General features: G+C 47.0%; 1 protein-coding gene across 2 annotated transcripts in view; it reads left to right on the plus strand.

Moving 5' to 3' along the window:
• Nucleotides 1-17,089, plus strand: part of PPP1R9A (protein phosphatase 1 regulatory subunit 9A) — a 147,264-nt gene that overhangs the window by 100,576 nt on the left and 29,599 nt on the right. For both annotated transcript variants that reach the window (XM_038761164.1, XM_038761173.1), the window contains exons 5-6: nucleotides 2,575-2,679; nucleotides 14,810-14,945. In XM_038761164.1, the coding sequence (XP_038617092.1) occupies nucleotides 2,575-2,679; nucleotides 14,810-14,945 (241 nt within the window). The remainder of the gene's footprint in view (nucleotides 1-2,574; nucleotides 2,680-14,809; nucleotides 14,946-17,089) is intronic.

Genomic DNA, 17,089 nt, shown 5'->3' on the forward strand with positions numbered 1-17,089 from the left:
CCTGTGTTCATCATCATCATCATCAATCATATTTATTGAGCGCTTACTATATGCAGAGCACTGTACTAAGCGCTTGGGAAGTACAAATCGGCAACATATAGAGACAGTCCCTACCCAACATTGGGCTCACAATCTAAAAGGGGAAGACAGAGAACAAAACCAAACATACTAACAAAATAAAATAAATAGAATAGATATGCACAAGTAAAATAAATAAATAAATAAATAAAGTAATAAATATGTACAAACATATATACATATATATATATGTTCTAATCCCAGCTCTGCCCCTTGTCTGCAATGTGGCCTTGGGCAAGTCACGACAGTGCTTTGCACATAGTAAGTGCTTAACAAATACCATCAGTATTATTATTATTCTCTGGGCCTCAGTTACCTCATCTGTGCAGTGGGGATTCAGAGTGTGAGCCCCACGTGGGACACGGACTGTGTTCAACCTGATGAACTTGTATCTCTCCCTCAGCGCTTAGAATAGTGCTTGGCACATAGTAAGCGCTTAAAAAGTACCGTCATTATCATTACGGTTCCGCCCATCATGATCCTTTTCCCTGTGGTCCTGCCTGCTGTGGTCTTGCCTTGCAATGGTCCTCCCTCCTAGAAATTCTTAATGACCACGAATCTCTTAGTAACCCAGAGGAAGTCAAATGATTCTTTGTCCTCTCCCAGATGCCCAGCGCGGTGTCCAGCACTGTCGAGTCACCCTGACTTCTTCTCTTCATTCGTCTTCCCTCCCATCCCCACACCACATTTGTGTATATCTGCAATTTATTTATTTATTTATTTATCTATGTATTGATTCATATTAATGTCTGTCTCATCCACTGGACTGTGAGCTCGTTGGGAGCAGGGAACGTGTCTATTGTTACATTGTACTCTCCCAAGCTCTTAGTACAGTGCTCGGCACATAGTAAGTGCTCAATAAATATGACTGACAATGAATGAATGAAAATAGGGGCTCAGACTATATGACTGATTGATTGATTTACGCACATCCTACCTCTACCTCTCTTCATTTATGACAGACGATTACTCCCTCTGATCCCTTCAAAGCCTTACAGAAGGCACATCTCTGTGAGGCCTTCCCTGACTAAGCCTTCTTTTCTTCTTCTCCCACTCCTTCCTGTGTCGCCCTGATTTGCTCCCTTTATTCTTCCCTCTCTCAGCACTTAGGTACATAGCCATAATTTACTTCCTTACATTAATGTCTCCCTCCTCTAAACTATAAGCTGATTGTGGGCAGGGAATGTGTCTACCAACTCTGTAATATTGTCATACTGTAATAATAATGATAATAATTGTGATATTTGTTAAGTGCTTACAGCTCCATGCACCGTACTAAGCCCTGGAGTGAATACGAAAAAATTAGGTTGGACACAGTCCCTGCTTACATGGGGCTCACAATCGCAATCCCCATTTTACAGATGAGAGAACTGAGGCCCAGAGAAGTGAAGTGACTTGCCCAAGGTCCCATGGCAAACAATCAGTGGAAGCAGGGTGGCTCAGTGGAAAGAGCCTGGGCTTTGGAGTCAGAGGTCATGAGTTCAAATTCCGGCTCCACCACTTGTTAGCTGTGTGACTTTGGGCAAGTCACTTAACTTCTCTTTGCCTTTTACCTCATCTGTAAAATGGGGATTCATTCAATCAGTCAATCAATCATATTTATTGAGCGCTTACTGTGTGCAGAGTACTGTACTAAGCGCTTGGGAAGTACAAGTTGGCAACATCTAGAGACGGTCCCTACCCAGCAGTGGGCTCACAGTCTAGAATCAGTCAATCATACCTATCGAGTGCTTACTGTGTACAGCACAGTAGTGTGTAAGCACTAAAAGGGGGGGACAGAGAACAAAACCAAACATATTAACAAAATAAAATAAATTGAATAAATATGTACAAATAAATAGAGTAATAAATACGTACAAACATATATCCATATATACAGGTGCTGTGGGGAGGGGAAGGAGGTAAGGCGAGGGGATGGGGATGGGAAGGAAGGGGAGAGGAAGGAGGGGGCTCAGATTAAGACTGTGAGCCCCACGTGGGACAACCTGATCACCTTGTAAACTCCCCAGTGCTTAGAACAGTGCTTTGCACATAGTAGGCACTTAATAAATGCCATTATTATTATTATTAATCAATCAATCAATCAATCATATTTATTGAGCACTTACTGTGTGCAGAGCACTGTACTAAGTCCTTGGGAAGTACAAGTTGGCAACATATAGAGATGGTCCCTACCCAACCATGGGCTCACAGTCTATAATCAGTCAATCGTACCTATCGAGTGCTTACTGTGTACAGAACACTGTACTAAGCGCTTGGGAGAGGACAATATAAAAGATACATAGATCCCAGTTCCGTCTGACCGTCAGGCCTGTGCTCTATCCACCAGATGACACTGCTTGTCATACTCTCCCAAGCATCTAGTACACAGAGCGAACGCTCAATGAATACGCCACTTCTCATACTCTCCCAAGCACTTAGTACACAGAGTGAGCGCTCAGTGAATACGCCGCTACCTTTGATTGATTGCTGCCTCTGGTTTGTTTTCCCCCAAAGGATCCAAGTGAATGACCAAATCGTGGAGGTGGACGGAATCAGCCTGGTGGGCGTCACGCAGAACTTTGCGGCCACGGTCCTCAGGAACACCAAGGGCACCGTCAGGTGAGCCCCCACCCTGGCCACCCCTCCTCGCCGGCCAGGGGTCGGGAGAACAGCAAGCGCGATGCCTCGAACCCGTGCCCTCGGCCGGTTTAAGGCCCAGCCCGGGGAAGACGAGCCAATGAAGTCAATGGTCAGAGCCCGGTCCTGGGAGTCAGAAGGATCTGGGTTCCAATCCCGGCTCTGCCACGTGTCTGCTGTGTGTTCTTGGGCAGGTCACCTCACTTCTCCGGGCCTCGGTTCCCTCATCTGGAAAATGGGGATTAAGACTATGAGCCCCATGTGGGACAGGAACTGCGTCCAAGCCAATCATCTTGTATCTACCCCAACTCTTAGAACAGTGCCTGGCACAAAGTAAGTGCTTAACAAATACCAATATTATTATGATTATTATTATAATGCACCTGGCTTAAGTGAGGTGTATTATAATATTATTATCTATTATTATCTATAATGTATTATCTAGACTGTGAGCCCACTGTTGGGTAGGGACCATCTCTATATGTTGCCAGCTTGTGATTCCCAAGCGCTTAGTGCAGTGCTCTGCACACAGTAAGCGCTCAATAAATACGATTGATTAAGTGAAAACAACTAGCCTAAAGAACTGACAACTGTGCACACATACATTCATTCATTTATTGAATCGTATTTGTAATAATAATGATTATGGTATTTGTTAAGGACTTTACTATGTGCCAAGTACTGTTCTAAGCCCTGAGATGGACACAAGGTAATCTGGTTGGACACGGTCATGGTCCCACATGGGGCTCACAGTCTCAGTCCCCATTTGACAGATGAGGTAACTGAGGCCCAGAGAAGTTAAATGACTTGCCCAAGGTTACACAGTAGACAAGTGACAGAGACGGGATTAGAACCCACGACCTCTGATTCCCAAGCCTATTCTCTTGCCACTAGGCCAGGCTGCTTCTCACTTATTGAGTGCTTTTTGGGTGCAGAGCACTGTACTAAATGCTTGGGAGAATACAATACAACAATAAGTAGATACATTATTCCCTGCCCACATCGAGCTTACACACACACACACACACACACAAAAACAACAAACAAACAAACAAAAAAACACCCTTCCCCGCTCCCCCAGTCAAGACCAGGGGAGCCGCACAGGGCTGGGAAGGGCAGTTTGGGAAATGCCTTCTCCAGAGGTCCCTCTTTGCGACCAATAATCTCTATATAATAATAATAATGATGGCATTTGTTAAGCGCTTACTATGTGCAAAGCACTGTTCTATATCCGGTTCAGCAGTCCTGTCAGCTGTTGACACAACCAGCTGAATCTTCCGGGTAGGGCCCTTATACCTTGCCTTTGAAAAGTTGGAGCCCTTGGTACTAAGCATTGTTAGTTTGCCAGGGATTATAGTAATAATAATATTAACAATAATAACAATGGTATTTATTAAGCTCTTACTATGTGCCAGGAACTGTACTAAGCACTGGGGTGAATACAAGCAAATCAGGATGGACACAGTCCCTGTCCCACGTGGGGCTCAGGGTCTTAATCCCCATTTGACAGATGAGCGAACTGAGGCACAGAGAAGAGAAGTGACTTGACCAAGGTCACACAGCAGACAGGTGGCAGAGTCAGGATTAGAATCCAGGTCCTTCTGCCGCCCGAGCCCGTCTTCTATCCACTAGGCCGTGCTGACTGGTATTTGTTAAGCACTTACAAATTGGGCTAAGCACTGAGGTGCCTGCCCCACATGAGTTCACAGTCTAAGCAAATGAAGAAACCGAGGCCCAGGGAAGTAAAGTGACTTGCCCATGGTCACACTACCGGTACGTGGCAGAGGCGGGATTCAAACCCAAGCTCCTTGAGGGCAGGGGTCTTGTCTACTTTCTCTATGGCCCTCTCCTAGCCGCTTAGTACAGTGCTTTGCAAATAGTGAGTTCTCAATGGATACCGCTGGTTAATTGAACGATTGAGGAGCAGACAGATGCAGAATCATTTACAGAGAGGAGAAGAGATGTGGGGAAATGGCTGTGTGGGTGGGAAAGTGGTCAAATACGAAGCAGCGTGGCTCAGTGGAAAGAGCACGGGCTTTGGAGTCGGAGGTCATGGGTTCGAATGCCGACTCCGCCACATGTCTGCTGTGTGACCTTGGGCTAGTCACTTAACTTCTCTAAGCCTCATTTACCTCATCTGTAAAATGGGGATTAAGACTGTGAGCCCCACGTGGGACAACCTGATCAACTTGTATCCCCCCCAGCACTTAGAACAGTGCTTTGCACGTAGTAAGTGCTTAACAAATGCCATTATTATTAAGTATGGGACAGGTAAGTTGCTCTGACCAGATGTACTACAGATGGGTGTCAGTGTAATAGTAATAAAAATAATTATGGTATTTGTTAAGCGCTTACTATGTGCAAAGCACTGTTCAAAGTGCTGGAGTTGATACAAGGTAATCAGGTTGTACCACGTGGGGCTCACAGTTTTAATCCCCATTTTACAGATGAGGTAACTGAGGTACAGAGAGGTTAGGTGACTTGCCCAAAGTCACACAGCTAATATGTGGTGGAGTCGGGACTAGAACCCATGACCTCTGACTCCCAAGCCAGAGCTCTTTTCACTAAGCCGCGCTGCTTCTCTGTACAAGTATACAAGTGAGTTGTACACAAGTGAATTGTGCACAAGCGCAGAAGGGTGGAGGGAGCAGTTGGGAGTGTTGGTATATGCTGCCAACTTGTACTTTCCAAGCGCTTAGTACAGTGCTCTGCACACAGTAAGCGCTCAATAAATATGATTGATTGATTGATTGATTGAGTGATATCACCTGTGGAGAAGAGAAATTTCAGTAATTGGAGAAAGCAGATCCACGGAAGAGTTGTGATCCCTGGACTGTAAGCTCTTTGTGGGCAGGGAATCATCAATCATCATCAATCGTATTTATTGAGCACTTACTGTGTGCAGAGCACTGTACTAAGCACTTGGGAAGTACAAATTGGCATCATATAGAGACAGTCCCTACCCAACAGTGGGCACCTTCCCTCAAGGATCAATCTTTTCTTTTCCATTTCACCAAAGACCATTTAAATTCATGAAGAACATAACTTTTTAGGCATGACTCTATCAGTAGCATTTATTGAGCACTTAAAGGTATTAAGCGTTGTGCTGATCACTTCCATGCAGGGACCACCTTGACACATAGCCAAATATACTATTCCCAACAGACAATTGTCTTGTACATAACTCTAAAATATCACAAAAAATATCATAATCACATCTTCACAAAAATTACAAAAATAATTGAATACATTAATAAATGCATCTAACAACTCTGTTGTGTTGTAATAATAATAATTGTGATATTTGTTAAGCGCTATGTGCCAGGCACTGGGGTAGATACTAGGTAATTGGGTTGGACACAATCTCTTTCCCACACGGGGCTCGCAAGTCTTATTCCCCATTTTCAAGATGAGGTAACTGAGGTGCAGTGAAGGCAAGTGACTTGCTCAAGGTCACACAGCAGACGTGTGGTAGAGCCGGAATTAGAACCCATGACCTGCTGACTCCCAGGATCATGTTCTATCCATAAAGCCATGCTGCTTCTCTCCCGGGCGCTTAGTATAGTGCTGGGCACACAGTGAGTGCTCAATAGATACCATCGATATTGCAGTGAGCGCCCGGGTCAGGGTGGGAAGGGGCCCCGCGGGGCCGAGGAGCCTCATTCAGTCATTCATTCATTCAGTCGTATTTATTGAGCGCTTACTGTGTGCAGAGCACTGTACTAAGCGCTTGGGAAGTCCAAGTTGGCAACATATAGGGACGGTCCCTACCCAACAGCGGGCTCACAGTCTAGAACGGGGAGACAGACAACAAAACAAAACACATTAACAAAATAAAATAAATAGAATAAATATGTACGAGTAAAATAAATCAATAGAGTAATAAATCTGTACAAACATATATACAGGTGCTGTGGGGAAGGGAAGGAGGTAAGGCGGAGTGGATGGGGAGGGGGAGGATGGGGAGAGGCTCATCCCCACCTCCCTTCTCCAAGGGTGGCTGGTGGGCTGACTTTCGATCCACTGTCCTGCGCTCTTCAGGAGATGGGGGGTCCACCAAGGGGTTGGGGGGTGCTCAGGGCCTCTCACTCAATCAGTTGTATTTACTGAGCGCTTACAGCACTTAGAACAGTGCCCAGCACTTAGAACAATGCTTGGCACACAGTAAGCGCTTAACAAATACCATCATCATTATTAATAGTAGTAGTAGTATGTGCAGAGCACTGTATTAAGTGCTTGGGAGGGTACCACTCATTCATTCGATAGTATTTATTGAGCGCTTACTGTGTACAGAGCACTGTACTAAGCACTTGGGAAGTACAAGTCGGCAATGTATAGAGATGGTCCCTACCCAACAACGGGCTCACAGTCTAGAAGCAGCATGGCTCAGCGGCAAGAGCCCGGGCTTGGGAGTCAGAGGTCATGGGTTCTAATCCCGCTCCGCCACATAATAATAATGATAGTATTTATTAAGCGCTTACTATGTGCAAAGCACTGTTCTAAGCGCTGGAGAGGTTACAAGGTGATCAGGTTGTCCCACGTGGGGCTCACAGTCTTAATCCCCATTTTACAGATGAGGTAACTGAGGCCCAGATGAGGTAACTGAGGCCCATCCACATGTCAGCTGGATGACCTTGAACAAGTCACTTAACTTCTCTGAGCCTCAGTCACCTCATCTGTAAAATGGGGATTAAGACTGTGAGCCCCACGTGGGACAATCCGATCACCTTGTATCCCCCCAGTGCTTCGAACAGTGCTTCGCACATAGTAAGCGCTTAACAAATGCCATTATTGTTATTATTATTATTATTATCTCAACAGTACTTTGAAGATGGGGAAAGCTGCCAAATGTGAAGGGGAAAGGGAGTCTTTGTTAGGTGGAGGAGGTGAGCAAGAGGTTGGCAGTGAGAGAGATGAGAATGAAGCACGGTCAGTAGTTAGCTGGTTTGGAGCAGATTGCGAGCTGGGGTGTGGTGAGAAAAGAGAGTACAGAGAATTAGGAGGGAGAGAGCTGACTGAGTGTTTTGAAGTTAATAGTCAAGAGTTGAAGCAAAGAGCAAGCAGGGCTGCAGAGAGAGAAGAGAGTACAGAAGTGGGAAGGAGAGAGCTGACCGTTTTGAAGCTGATTGTTAGGAGTTTCTGCCTGAAGCGGAGAGGAATGGGATGTCACTGGAGGTTTTGGAGGGGGGGAAGACGTACGTTGTCACCGCTGTTGTCCCTGAAGTCCTGAATGAGCTGGGCCGTGGGGGTGGGCCGTGGGTGGGCTGTGGGGCTGGGCCATGGGCCAGGCCTGGAATAATAATAATAATAATGGCATTTATTAAATGCTTACTATGTGCAAAGCACTGTTCTAAGCACTGGGGAGGTTACAAAGGAATCAGGTTGTCCCACAGGGTGCTCACAATCTTAATCCCCATTTTACAGATGAGGTAACTGAGGCACAGAGAAGTGAAGTGACTTGCCCAAAGTCACTCAGCTGGCAATTGGTGGAGCCGGGATTTGAACCCATGACCTCTGACTCCAAAGCCCGTGCTCTTTCCACTGAGCCATGCTGCTTCTCTGCTCCCAGCCCGAGGATGGGAAGTACACAGGCCCAGTTCACTCGTCTGAAGTGATTCCACGGCGCCTGCTGGAAGCACATGCTTGACATGTTTGCCTTGATCGGAAAACCCGCGAGATATCCCTGGCATTCTCAACAGATCCTTGGAAGCCACCCTATCTCAAAGTGAGACTCTGTTAAAAGGAGATTTTCTGAGGCGCATGCCATTAAACCAGATAACACCACACGGTTGGCTATTTGTCCAATTCCCCTCACTTTGCAGGACACCTTCCTCCGAACTTGGGCATGCTCAAATCACTCTACAAAATCTTCCTCTTTTCCATTTTAAATTCCTGACCAACAATGCTCTCTAATAGGGAAGGAGCGTGGCCTAGTGGAAAGACCCTGGGCTTGGGAGTCAAAAGACCTGGACTCCAACCCTGGCTCTGCTACTTGTCTGCTGTGTGACTTACGGCAAGTCACTTGACTGCACCCCAATCTCTTCATAATAATAATAATGATGATGGCAATTGTTAAGCGCTTACTATATGCGAAGCACTGTTCTAAGCTCTGAGGGGGGATACAAGGTGATCAGGTTGTCCCATTTGGGGCTCACAGTCTTCAGCCCCATTTTCCAGATGAGGTAACTGAGGCCCAGAGAAGTTAAGTGACTTGCCCCAAGTCACACAGCTGACAAGCGGTGGAGCCGGGATTGGAACCCATGATCTCTGGCTACCAAGCCCGGGCTCTTTCCACTGAGCCACACTGCTTCATGGGGATTCAATACCTGCTCTCTGAGACTGTGAGCCCCTTGCATCTTCTCTAGTGCTTAATATAGTGCTTATCAAATACCACACTCATTATTGTTGTTATTATTGGATCCTGGAGAGGAGCTTATGGCCAAAAAGTAGGGGGGCTGGGGGGAGGGGATTAATGGTATTTGTTATGCGCTTTCTGTGTGTCAAACAGTTCTAAGAGCTGAAGTAGTACATGTGAATTAGGTTGGGCATGGTAAGTCCTGAGAAGCAGCGTGGCTTAGTGGAAAGAGCACAGGCTTGGGAGTCAGAGGTTGTGGGTTCTAATTCCGACTCTGCCACCTGTCAGCTATGTGACCTTAGGCAAGTCACTTCACTTCTCTGGGCCTCAGTTACCACATCTGTAAAATGGGGAAGAAGACTGTGAGCCCCACGTGGGACAACCTGATTACCATGTATCTACCCCAGCGCTTAGAACAGTGCTTGGCACATAGTAAGCACTTAAACCAACATTATTATTATTATTATTTGTCCCTGTCCTGCAGGGCTTCACAGTCTAGATTGAACAGAGAACAGGTGTTTAATCCCCATTTTACAGTTGTGGAAACTGAGGCGCAGAGAAGTGACTTGCCCAAGATCACACAGCAAGAAATTGGCAGAGTTGGGTTTAGAGAACAGGTCCTCTGATTCCCAGGCCCATGCTCTTTTCACTAGCCCACACTGTTTCTCTTGTGGCATCACACCAGTTCTAGCTCTGAACTCTTTGTCGTGGTCGGCAGTGTGTGGTTTTTCGGTCCCAAGATGATTGAGGCTATGAGCCCCATGTGGGGTGGGGACTGTGTCCAGTTTGATTTGCTTGTATCCTCCCCAGCATTTAATACGGTGCCTGGCACATAATATAGTAATTATCATCATCATCATCATCATCAATCGTATTTATTGAGCGCTTACTATGTGCAGAGCACTGTACTAAGTGCTTGGGAAGTACAAATTGGCAACATATAGAGACAGTCCCTACCCAACAGTGGGCTCACAGTCTAAAAGGGGGAGACAGAGAACAAAACCAAACATACTAACAAAATAAAATAAATAGAATAGATATGTACAAATAAAATAAATAAATAAATAAATAAATAGAGTAAAAAATATGTACAAACATATATACATAGTGGTTATATACATATATACATTATGGTATTTGTCAAGCGCTTACTACGTGCCAAGCACTGTTCTTGGTTCTAATGGGGTAGCTACAAGGTACTTAGGTTGTCCCAAATGAGGCTTACAGTCCTAATCCTTATTTTACAGATGAGGTAATTGAAGCACAGAGAAGTTAAGTGGCTTTCCCAAGGTCGCACAGCAGACAAGTGGCAGAGCCGGGATTAGAACCCACGTACTCTGACTCCCAAGCCCGTGCTCTTTCCACTAAGCCACGCTGCTTCTTGTAAGTGCTTAACAAAGTAAGCTTAACATAGTAAGCGCTTACCAAATACCACAGTTATTACTATTATTATTTTTTATTATTATTAAGTCTCCATCACACAGAGAGGGAGAGAGACAGAAAGAGAGAGAGAGAGGGAGAGAGAGTCCAGCTGGTCAGGGCTTATCGGAAGAATAAATATTCTACTCTGGGTCAGCAAAAATGCAGCTGCCATCAGAGTTTAGATGCCACCCCCACTGCTCAGTGCATCTTTTGACTGTGCATATAGATTAATGTTCCCTCCTCCAGAAGGCACAGGGTTTGGGACTCGGGTTTAGGGCCAGTACAGTTTTCCTGTTGCAGATCAGGAAGAGGATGAATCCCGATAATGAGCCCCATCTGCGGAACCTGGCAGAGTCTTTCCAGAGACCCAAAGGTTGCTGATTTTGTTGCTGCTGGCTTTTAGTAGCCAGGGGACACCCTGGGAAGCCCAACTGAAACAGAGATCCATTGTCAGTCCTGGCCCTTGGCCTGGGATCCAGCAGTCAAAAGTCCGGTCAGTGCCTTCCTCCGCAGAGTTCCACCTCCCCCCCGGGCATCAGGTTGGGAGGATTTCTCAACAGTATCATCAATCGTCATCATCAATCGTATTTATTGAGCGCTTATTGTGTGCAGAGCACTGTACTAAGCACTTGGGAAGTACAAGTTAGCAACATATAGAGACGGTCCCTACCCAACAGTGGGCTCACAGTCTAAAAGGGGGAGACAGAGAACAAAACAAAACATATTAACAAAATAAAATAAATAGAATAGATATATACAAGTAAAATAAATAAATAAATAGAGTAACAAATATGTACGAACATATATACATATATACAGGTGCTGTGGGGAAGGGAAGGAGGTACAATAATAATAATGGTTTTTGTTAAGCGCTTACTATGTGCCAAGTACTGATCTAATTGCTGGGGAAAGGTACAAGGTGATCAGGTTGTCCCCAGTGGGGCTCACGGTCTTCATCCCCATTTTACAGGTGAGGGAACTTAGGCCTGGAGAACAACAATAATAATAATAATAATAATGGTATTTGTTAAGCACTTACTATGTGCCAAGCACTGTTCTAAGCGCTGGGGGAGACACAAGGTGATCAGGTTGTCCCCTGTGGGGCTCACGGTCTTCATCCCCATTTTACAGGTGAGGGAACTGAGGCCTGGAGAACAGTAAGCCATGATCTGTCATCGGACTTCTGAGATAATGGAGAGAAACCAGCTCAGAGGGAGAACGGGCTCTCTGGCCCATCCGGGCCCACCTTGAGGGGAGGGAAGATGACGAGGCAGAGGTCCAAGGAATAGGCCGTGAGGAGCGGACAGGAAGCATTGGTGGCCGGCTCCAGGGCAGTGGTCAGGGGTGGCCCAGGAGATCAGCCGTGGAGGGTGGATGGCCAGCAGCAGTGGGCAGCCCCAAGGGTCAGCTTTGGAGGACATGGAGGAGTGGGGGCAGTTCTTCCTAGGATCCCCCTGCCCTATCCTGTCCAGGAGAACATCCGAAACTTCCCCACAGGGCCCCGCCAGGATGTTTTCGACCTTGCCGAGCCGTGGCAAAATAGAAAGTTATCACCTGATTATTCTAGGTTGTTATCAATAATGTTTTATTCCATGTAAGATTCCCATTCATTCATTCATTCAACCATATTTAGTGTGTGCAAAGCACTGCACTAAACACTTGAGAGAGCACTAGTATAACAACAGACATATTCCTGCCCACAACGAGCTCACAGTCTAGCTCCCAACCCTGACAGCTTCCTACCTGTTCAGTCTGCGTTCCTTCTGGAAATAAGGTGACAGGTTTAAACAGAAACCTGTTTAGTGTTTGCTAGTTTGTGTTTCCAGGATGGAAATGATGCATCTCGTTTTCGATAGTGACTTTGGAACTCATTCAAGGAATATACCAAAAGGGATCATTCTGTCAAATATCGCATGCTCAAAGATCCCATTTTTGAAATTCATGCTTATATGGATTCTCCCAAGCATTTAGTAAAGTGCTGTGCACACAGTAAGCACTCAATGAATCCTATTGATTGATTCTGAAACTTAACCAAGTGGGGTTCAATAAAACGTGTTCAGATTGACAGAGGCAGATTGGAGATGTAATTATGTTCAGTATAATGAGAGCATACCCTGCAGCCAAAAGGCTTTCATGATTGATGGTGGAAACTGCCAAATCTGCAGGTTCTTTGTTCTTACCATTACGTTTAAAAGTGTTTAGATTTATTTCTTAATAGGAGAAGTTTTTTTGTAGGAAGGATGTCCAAAATGTTAAATTCTTAATTATATGTGTATATATTAGTTCAGCTTCAAATACAGAGAGGAACAATTTCATAAGTAAGAGCACTTAAATATAAGGGAAACAGCAGAAGACTGTGAATTGCTACCTCGATAATTAGTCACTAAAGTATAATGTGCACCCTTCAATAAAAGGAACCAATTAAACATTCCCCATAACCAGTTGGCTAGAATTAAGCTCACATATTTAAGAACTGACAAATTAACCTCTAGAGCCCTTTGGGATAATAAAGTGCAAAACGCACACCTCGTGTTTGACGGTTTCTTTCCAAATGCTAGCGTCTCTGACTTTTGGCTTCATGATCCAGTGTGCCCAGTCCCAGAGACGGTCTCAGCTCCAACCCCCATGTCAGAAGCACTTTGGTGGGCTCTTTGCAGAGATTTTATTCACAGCCGCACTGTACTAGGATCAGCAGAAACCAAAACGCTGTCCTTTGCACTCAGCTCAATGTTAACAGCCTTATTCTACCTCTCTTGTCTTTGGAAATTGGAAAACCCCCAACTCTTGGCTGGGACCTCCCATTTCTGGCTTCCGGAACTCCTGAATTTCAGGATTCATTACTTTAAGATGTCACTGCTCCTTCTGTGAGTTGGGCACCCCACCTTCCTTGTTCTTCCAAAACAGGAAGAGCCCCCAAATGGAATAATGTTTTCCAGCGAGTATGACTTCAGACCACTGCAGCTGGAGGGTAAAAGAGAACGAGATTTATTCTATTTATTGTATTTTGTTAATATATTTTGTTTTGTTCTCTGTCTTCCCCTTCTAGACTGTGAGCCCACTGTTGGGTAGGGACCATCTCTATATGTTGCCAACTTGTACTTCCCAAGCGCTTAGTACAGTGCTCTGCACACAGTAAGCACTCAATAAATATGATTGAATGAATATTTTCATCCCTGTTCTTCAAAAGACTACAGATGTCCTTCCACTCCAGTGCAAATTTTTGTGCAAAATTGCAGAGAGATTGGAATAAACTATTTTATGGTTTTCAAAAGTTTAACACCCGTCAGTCAGCCAGTCATCAGCCAATGAGTCAATCAGTCAACCATTCATCAGCAGCAGGTATGAGCCAGTGGGTTAGACAGTCAGTCAGGCAGCCACTGAGTCAGTCATCATCATCCAGTGAGTCAGTCCACCCGTCGGTCATCAGGCAGTCAGGGAGTGGTCAGATTGTAAGTCAGTCAGTCAGTCAATCATCATCCAGTGGGTCATTCAGTCAGTCACAGTTTTTAGACTGTGAGCCCACTGTTGGGTAGGGACTGTCTCTATATGTTGCCAACTTGTACTTCCCAAGTGCTTAGTACAGTGCTCTGCACACAGTAAGTGCTCAATAAATACGATTGATTGGTTGGTTGATTCAGTCAGACAGCCACGGTCAGTCCTTCAGCCTGAAGGGCCGAGGCAGGGGGTGAATAAAGGGAGCAAGTCAGGGCAATGCCGAAGGGAGTGGGGAAAAAAAGGAAAGGAGAGGGTAGTCGGGGAAGGCCTCCTGGAGATGTGCCTTCAATAAGGCTTTGAAGGTGGGAAGAGTAATGGTCAGCGAGCTTCCAGGGAGACCTATGTGAACCCTGCCTCGGAGTATCCCATCATCCCTTATGTCACCACCCCATCCCGTCCCCCGTGACAGAGCCTCTCTGATCTGTCCCAGGACAGTGGCTGGGTCCTGGGTGGGCGAATGGAGGGATGGGCAGATGAATGTGCAGAGAGGCAGCATGGCTCAGTGGAAAGAGCTCAGTACTCTTGCTGTACTCTGCACACCGCAGACTGTACGCTCTTCAAGGGCAGGGCTCGGGTCTACTAACTCTGTTGTACTGTCCTTAGCTCTTAGTAGAGTGCCGCATCCCCACGAGGCACTCAATCATTGTCATTCATGATGCTGCTGCTGCTGGCCCCCTCCCCAGCCCCCCCAAGCCACCCAGCAGGTCCTGGCCTGGAACCGCGGTTGGAGCTGAGGGCCCTCTGTCCTCGTCCCCGGCCCCAGCCGTGTGGGGGGCGGCGGGCGCTGTCCTGGTGGGCCACGCCTAACCACATTCCGTGTCCCGTGATGTGTGTGTTCAGGTTTGTGATTGGGCGTGAAAAGCCGGGACAAATGAGCGAGGTGGCCCAGCTGATCAGCCAGACCCTGGAGCAGGAACAGCGGCACAGAGAGCTGCTGGAACAGCAGTACGCCCAGTACGATGCCGACGACGACGAGGTAAGGGGATGGGGTGTGCCCAACCTGTGCCCGGCACCCTCCAGGCAGGGTCTTGGTGGCCCAGGTGGGTCTGTGGGACCCTGGTAGGATCTCTGTGGCCTTGGTGGGGCTCTGCATGGCCCTGGTTGGGGTCTCTGGGGCCCTGCCAGCTCCAGGTTGTGGGTATACCCAGTCAGGCTGAGGGGTCCCCCGGCGATTGTCTGTGGGGCATGTCTGTGTATCAAGCAAAAACTCCACACTGTCGGCTTCAAGGCTGTCCATCACCTTGCCCCCTCTTACCTCACCTCCCTTTTCTCCTTCTCCAGCCCAGCCCACACCCTCCGCTCCTCTGCCGCTAACCTCCTCACTGTACCTCGTTCTCGTCTGTCCCCCTGTCGACCCCCGGCCCACGTCCTCCCACTGGCCCGGAATGCCCTCCCTCCACACACCCGCCAAGCTAGCTCTCTTCCTCCCTTCAAAGCCCTACTGAGAGCTCACCTCCTCCAGGAGATCTTCCCAGACTGAACCCCCGTTTTCCTCTCCCCCCTCCCCATCCCCCACCCCACATCCTTCCCCTCCCCACAGAACCTGTATCTATGTTTGTACAGATTTATTACTCTATTTATTTTACTTGTACATATTTACTGTTCTATCTATTTTGTTAATGATGTGCATCTAGCTTTAATTCTATTTGTTCTGACGACTTGACACCTGTCCACATGTTTTGTTGTGTTGTCTGTCTTCCCATTCTAGACTGTGAGCCCGTTGTTGGGTAGGGACCGTCCCTATATGTTGCCGACTTGGACTTCCCAAGCACTTAGTACAGTGCTCTGCACACAGTAAGCGCCCAATAAATACGATTGAATGAATGAATGAATGGGGCAGAAGGGAGGGCAGGTGGGTCTCCACCTCGGCCCCCATTTTCCCTCAGAAGGGCCAAGCAACATCTCTTTTCTGCAGCCATGCCCAGGCCCGTTTTGCTGGCCATTTCCTTGACTTTCTCTTTCCCTTCCATCCTCCAGCCTCTTGAGGTCAATGTCCACCTAAAGAGAGGGAGTCCACCTAAGCGAGAACAGGTCTGCCCTCCCTCCACCTTCCCATAAGTGGAGTCAATGATGACGTGCTCCCTTTATTCAGCCCTCCCCTCCCCACACCCCTCAGCACAGATGTACATATCTGTCATTTATTGACATATTAATGTCAGTCTCCCCCTTTAGGCTGTAAGCTCATTGTGGGCAGGGAATGTGTCTGTTTATTGTTGTGTTGTACTCTTCCAAGTGCTTAGTATAGTGCTCTGCACACAGTAAGCTCTCAATAAATATAACTGAATGAATGAAGGAAGGAAGGAAGGAACCGACTCCATGTGCTGACAGCCCCATGAGCACTGAAGAGTTTCACTTTGCTGGGAGTCTCCTGGCCTTCTCTCTCCAGTGGTCCTGGGCTCCTGGGGGCCAGCAAACTCCGACGGCCACGCCCTCTAAGGTTTGGGAAATTTCTCTCTTGTCCCAACCGTCTCCATCTTCCCAGGAGGAAGAGCTCTCATCATCATCAATCGTATTTATTGAGCACTTACTGTGTGCAGAGCACTGTACTAAGAACTTGGGAAGTACAAATTGGCAACATATAGAGACAGTCCCTACCCAACAGTGGGCTCACAGTCTGGAAAAGCTCTCATCTTCCCCCTCAGCCCTGATATAAAAATAATAATAATGCTGGTAAGCGCTTACTATGTGTCAAGCACTATTCTAGGCACCGGAGCCCTGGAGGCTCCTCCATCCCCGGGGATCGAGCGCGAGCTCTGAGGAGGGATGTGTCTCCCTCTGCGAATCTTGTTTCTCCTTCACTTTGCTTGGGACAGTGAGGGTGACCAGTCCAGGCGGAGGCAGACCCGAGAGATGGGGGCGAACCCCTACTAAGAGCAGAGCCCCCCAACACCAACCCCTCGCTCTTTCCCTGGGTCTGTCGGTGAGGCTGGGCTTGGAATAGACAAGCAGGAGATCAATCAATCAATCAATCAATCAATCGTATTTATTGAGCGCTTACTGTGTGCAGAGCACTGTACTAAGCGCTTGGGAAGTACAAGTTGGCAACATATAGAGACAGTCCCTACCCAACAGTGGGCTCACAGTCTAAAAGGGGGAGAGACAGGAGATGCCCAACATCCC

Source organism: Tachyglossus aculeatus, chromosome 2, assembly GCF_015852505.1.
Source record: "Tachyglossus aculeatus isolate mTacAcu1 chromosome 2, mTacAcu1.pri, whole genome shotgun sequence".
NCBI lineage: Eukaryota > Metazoa > Chordata > Mammalia > Monotremata > Tachyglossidae > Tachyglossus > Tachyglossus aculeatus.